At 43.0% G+C, this 6,388-nt stretch overlaps 1 protein-coding gene across 1 annotated transcript in view; it reads left to right on the forward strand.

Moving 5' to 3' along the window:
* SYNE2 (spectrin repeat containing nuclear envelope protein 2) overlaps positions 1-6,388 on the forward strand; it is a 272,106-nt gene that overhangs the window by 263,338 nt on the left and 2,380 nt on the right. Inside the window, exons 111-113 of the mRNA XM_018556025.1 lie at positions 1,459-1,587; positions 3,129-3,320; positions 5,515-5,565. Coding sequence (XP_018411527.1) covers positions 1,459-1,587; positions 3,129-3,320; positions 5,515-5,565 — 372 coding nt within the window. The remainder of the gene's footprint in view (positions 1-1,458; positions 1,588-3,128; positions 3,321-5,514; positions 5,566-6,388) is intronic.

The following is a 6,388-nucleotide window of genomic DNA, read 5'->3' on the forward strand; positions in this document are numbered from 1 at the left end:
CTGTCAGCCATGTCACGGAAGGGTAAGCTCTCCTCCCGTTACATGGGTTCTAAGGAGTTCTCCTCCCGTGACAACCTAAGGAGTCAGGATGGAGAGCAGTATACAAACACTCACTGATCATCTGATTGCTTTTAAATAACGGACAACCTAGTATGTTTACTGTGTCCCCAATTATGAATGAACAGGAAGTGCTCTACCTCACTTCCTGTTCATTCATGATTGTGGACATAGTAACTCATACTACACTGAGTGGCCAGTTTATTATGACCACCTGACGTTTGTAGGCTAATTAGCTATGATTTCGCGCTGAAGTTGCTAGAGGGCCAGACCATTATAAATAGGGAAGCAGGTTAATTACCACGACAGTAGAAGTGATTTGTTTCTGAAGATACGGGGAAACAACGCGATTTAACAGCCTTTGAACGTGGGATGATTGTTGGAGCGAGTATCAGCAAAACAGCAGAATTCGTTAAATGTTCAAGAGGGGCTCATTGTTAAAGTTTTAAAGACTGGACTGTCAGCCGAAAATCTGGGTCTGAACGTGCGCGTTGTGGCCGTCAGCGACTAGTCAATGTTAGGGCAGAACGGAGACTGGCAAGACTGGTACAAGACAACAGAAGGGCAACAATGCAGTGTCAGATTCCTCGCATCACCTTTCAACATCTCGTGGAGTCACGAGGCGGCCCAACAAAGTAATCTTGTGGCCCAACTAAGTACTGATGGGGTGGTCATAATAATCTGGCCACTCAGTGTATATCCACAGTTCATGAATGGACAGGAACACTCAGTATAGAGGCTTCCTGATCATTCATAACAGGGGCTGCAGAAAAAAAGAGATTGAGTACTCCTTATCCCCAATCTCCCTTTCTATTTCAAAAGGGAAATTTCAGGGGGTTGTTTAAACCCCTAATATTTCCCCCGAGCCCCCAACAGTAAGCCAAAATAAATTTTAAAAAAGGATAGAAAATAAAATATTTCTGTTTCAGCCTGACGCATTTTTCTTTAGTTTCGGTGCATCGATAGTTAGAACCTCTGATGACTTTGTATTTTCCCATTTGCCTTCATTTCCTGTTTCCTTGACTGGTGGAAATCCTCCACTGGGAACACAGCAGCAAAACCTTTCTAGTAGAATGTGGAAGGTTTAGAACGTCAGTTGGGATTGTATTGCTCAGAAGAAAGGAGGGTGAAAGTTCCACTCTGATGTGTCCACAATATATTTTTATTCAAAACAGACTAGGCATTTTGATGGCATTAGGGATCCCCCTTCATCAGGGCTACAAAAATGTATGAAAACATTTTTTTTTTTTACAGGTTCAATATTATTGATAAATATTAATGTTGTAGTAATACACATCCTACACATTCAAATGGGCAGAGAGTTTGCATTGCCTTCCTTGTGCCTTTTGCAGTCTGATAAACGTTGTCTGCTCTTTTATTTAATTTTGTTTTTGTTTTTAGGAATTCCATGAGACAAGCCACCAGTTATTACTGTGGTTGACCGAAGCAGAATCTCGTAGATTGAAATACCAGGTGGCGGGTCATAAAGGAGACCTGCATGCTCTGCTGGAGTGCCAAAGGCAACTAATGGTGAGTGTCTTGTTGTAACCACTTTTTTTGTTTCTTTTGGTCTAGGCATCTTCTGATCTGCAAACATTTCAGATTCGCTACACGTGTAGTATGATAATTTGTGGCCCAACGCAGTACTACTTATTGTGAACTTCTTTAGATAGTAGTTCTTGGCACAAAGTGTCACTAGAAACAGTGCTGAAGTCCCCCTAACATTTTACACTTTATCCCTAGAGCCTCAAAAGGAGAAGTAAAATTTACTCTTCATGCGGCTGCCACCCGGTATGGGATACTGCAGCTGTCGCACACTGGCTGTATACCTAGAGCTGATTACTCAGCTTATGGTTTCTCCTCCCTGCAGAGAGCAGGGACTGTTAATGATTGCCCCAGCGGTCACTAGAGGGAGAGACAGTGAAGGTGATAGGCAGAGCTGACTCTGGAGAGACTACTGTCACTTATTTCTCATTCACACCTAGACATTTTGTCACTCAAAGCTAAGCACGACAAAACGCTCAAGACAAGGAATCCTATTCTTTTCTATGGCTCCCTGTTTACAACTGTAGCCTGCCAAAAAGTAGCTCACGTACTTTTTCCAGCAACAGGTGTTTTTCTGCTTGCGACAAAATGCTCGGGTGTGAACATGGGCTATAGCAATGAATGGGATTCCTTGTCTTGAGTGTTGTGTCGTGCTCAAGACCAGCGAATGGGATTCCAAGTCTTGAGTGTTTTGTTGCGCTTAGCTTTTAGCAACCTAAACGCCTAGGTGTGAACTGAGCTATAGGCAGCCGGGGTGGATCCCGGCAATATTGTCAGGATGCTTCCAAGGTGCAGTGCAGCTTTGCGCCGTCAGCTGATAGCCCAGGGGTCACAGAAGTACATTAGTAAACATATTCCTGTGACGCAAAAAAAAAAAGTTTGGCTTTACTTATCTTTGAAAATTTAACATGATACCTATAATGAACTCTTAAAGGTAAGACTTTTATTTATCTCTAATACCATATTAATGTTGTTACTTTATCAAAAATTAAAAAAAAATTAAAATTGCTTTTGAAATGTATTTTATTTCTCACAATATCCCTAACAAATGAGGAAGATATAAAGCCATCCCCCTGCAAAGCAAGCAATTAAAAAACATACCTGTCCCGCTGCCTGTGACACGAAACTCCATCTCCTGAAGATCCAAGCTTGCCTAAGAATGTTTAGTATTTGACATTTACAGTTGTCAGGTTTTGGAGTTCCCCACTACGCTCTTTGGATTCCTCCTATATCATTACTGTGCCCATAGTGACATAGGGGGCCAATGGAGGAATCCACAAAGCACAGAGGGGGGCCAGGCACTAGACACACTCAGAAGTGTGCTGGATTAGATATGCAACGCATCAAAGTATTCCGGAGGGGGCAGTGAGACAGGTCAGTATTGCTAACTTTGCAGGCATGGCTTTATTTTGTGTCTTTGAATAGCAACAAAGTCGCTTTATATAGTTACTTTTTTGTGTGTGTAAACAGGTTTTTGAGCAAATGTAATAGTTGTATTAATGCTGCCACCTATACCTTTTAACTAGCAATTAAAAGAACAGCTGCTGGAGAGACGAATCCAAGCCAATTCCCTTCAGGACATGTCTAGTTACTTGCTAGGGAGTAATGCTGGAGGCGGCTACGTGGAGGCCGATGAGAGGACGCATGTCATTGCAACCAAGATGAGGCAGCTCCTTCAAGAAGTTTCACGAGACTTGAAAATAGCCCAGCGAGCTCTGGTGAGTAATGGGTGGCCAGGAGAATAAAGTCCTGTTACCTTTTCCCTACATTTAGCACAGCTCTGCTGACGCTCTATATATAGATTTAACTGACGCCTGCCAGTGGCCCTCTTGCTGTGAACGGGCTTGTTCCTCTACGTCAGTGCAGCTCAATAGTTCTTGCTCTGTTCATTTGCATTGGCTGGATTTCTGCAGCCTCGCTTAAAAATAAAACAATGTGCTATTGACATGACTTTGAAATCTATACAGAGGATCTATACAGAGTTAGGTGGAGGGTAATGCTGCCAGCAAACCCAGATGCAGATTATGGTCTTACCAAATAGGTAAGGCTGCTGTTAACCACAGACTGTTCCATATACCGTACAATCAATTAGTGGCCATGTGAGCAAATAAGGACACTTACCGATACAGAGACTGTCACTTTTTTTTTTTTAACAAGAGAACCTGTCTTTTTGCCCTGAATCAGCACTCACTAATAACTGCCTCCTGTGCACTCCCCCACCACCTTGTTATTGGAACTGCAAGTCGGAGATCACACAGGTTACTTATTGCTCCTCACGTCACAGGACGTGACTGTGTTCTGGCCAGGCAATTGGACACTCTGACCTGAAGGGGAAGTGGTCACATGCTCCTCCATACCCATGGGGGACCAGATATTTACCAAGGGTTTCAACAGAGCATCAAAGTGGTGGAAAGTGCAGCATGAGTATCACTGGGTAGACAGGTGGTTGTTACAAGAGTACAATTATTTCAATAAATGGGAAAACCATATATTTCATTCTGTTCAAGATAATGTTTTTTGTCAATTATTTGTTAGTTTTGTAAATTTGAAATTGCTGTAGATAACAATTCCAGATTTGAAATATTGCACTTGCAGTTGCCACCTCCAAGCTGCAAAAGTTGTAGACAATTGGTGTAACGTTGTGCTGAAGATACCGGTTTAAATAGAAGGGTTCTTATTGGTCTGATTCTGCCATCACCTTAGGTCTCGTTCACACCTAGGCGTATTGCATATGCGCGTCTGTCGCGCGTTTTTTTACCGCGATTTGCGGTAAAAAAGTTGCGTGACCGTCGCGCGTTTCCGAAGGCTACTTGGCTGTATCCCAATTGAAACGCGCAACAAAACGGCCCAAAGTAGTACATGTACCTTTTCAGGCGTGGGCCGTTTTGTAGCGCGTTAGGGAGGGGCGGAAATACGCCAAGGTGGGAAGGAGACAATTGAATACAATGGGATTTATATTTTTGAGCGTTTTGTAGAGCGTTCGTCGAGCGTAGAACGCGCGCTACAAAACGTTCAGGTGTGAACAAGGGCTTAGAGTAGGAGTCTCAAAGTAATGGCCGGCAGATCGGTTACTTTTGGTCTGCAGGCAGGGCCGCCAATAGGGGGTACAGCCAGAGGCATAGCTAGGGTTGCCACCTGTCCAATATTCACCCAGACAGTCTGGATTTTGAGCCGTGTATGTGCTGTCAGGCAGACAGGGACAACCACGGGGTCCTGATGTTCCAACTTGAGTGAATGGAGGAGTCACGGGACATGAAGGGACCCTAGAATTCAGGGAGCAGGGAGGTGTCTGAAACACAGGGTGCAGATAAGTCTTAAAGGATACAGGGGGTTTTGCTTCAGGCAGATGTGTTGCTCACTCTTTCTCTCGCCTCGCTTATCCTCCTGGCTGTCTCTCCTCATGCAACCCCCATGAAGAAGAAAACATACCCAGTGGCCTCAGGTCATTTGCATTAGAGCCCCCCCTGCCTTAGAGGGTCAGGGTTTCTGCAAACCAGCATCTAAGATGAAGGAATGCTGAGAGGCCGAATTTGTGTGTTTTATGGCCAGGTGTCTCACTACATTTCACAGCGGATGAGGAACTTTACTGCAGAAGGGACATGCTGTGTCAGTTCTACAGGAAAACAAACTTACCTGCCTTTTTACATTCTGCTTAAAAATGTAAAACAGAGGCACTCGGTATACATACTCTGCACACCTCTGTGCCAGCCAATCAATCAAAGAGGCCAAAGACCTGGCACCCGGAAGAAGTTGGGGCTTATTGGTGAGGGAGCGAGAGGAGGCGAGTTATATTCTGATTTTCACAATAATGTAGCTAATAATTGTGACTACAAAATAATCTCAATGCTGTTCTATTGATTTGCTTTTTACTGTAAAGAGCTTGTATTTATTTTCCCCACTTTGATTTTGCAGGATGATTGCACATCTGATGAGGTGGACTCGGTGACAGCTGCAGACAGCCAGGTAAGGCCAGTACATATAGAATGCTATATATTAAATGCTCTAGGCTTAGATTTAAAAGACTATACAGTCATTTTAAGGTTGGCTTCACATGCACAGTAACTTGCAAGCTACAGTGCCATTTGAATGGAAACCTAATACACCTTACCAGTGCACCCTTATCACATGTTCATTTCAAATCCACTACAAGTAGCCGTTATGCTAATCCTAGTTTGCAATCACAGTGTAAATCAGCTCTGCTTTAAATATGAATCACTGAAAAAACTGCACTATGTGTGTGACTTATATGATGCCTGCCAGCTCATCATATAACACACCAGAGAGACAGACCTTTGCTGGATTACATCGCACATAGTGGGAGAAAGGTTTATTTTGCTATAATGATCATCTGATGGCATGCTGATTGATGCAACATTTTTTAGAATTTAGAGAAGTAAACCCAATCAATAAAATCTCATATATAATTTCTAATACAGTCCAAAGTAATTGTTTTGATTATACAGCTTTCATCAAGTAGATTAAAACCCAATCATTACAATTTCATATCAGCTTTAATATGATAATTTTATTCTAAAATGTATTTTCAATCTACAGCTTTAATTAAATGAATAACCGCTGATCCTGAAATAGAGGTCCTTGTTTCACGCTCTTCCCCTCCCATATATTGGGTGACCATTGTCTCTCACTTGTGCTCCAGGGTTGCCACCCTGAAACATGCAACCCCAGTTAGGACTACAGATGGGTATGCCAACACACACATGTCCACTGTTATCCCTATCAGGAAGTAGAGCAATGATGTGCAGGTGACAATGGAGCATACAAGCAG

Source organism: Nanorana parkeri, unplaced genomic scaffold, assembly GCF_000935625.1.
Source record: "Nanorana parkeri isolate BGI_ZX_2015 unplaced genomic scaffold, ASM93562v1 scaffold12, whole genome shotgun sequence".
Taxonomy (NCBI): domain Eukaryota; kingdom Metazoa; phylum Chordata; class Amphibia; order Anura; family Dicroglossidae; genus Nanorana; species Nanorana parkeri.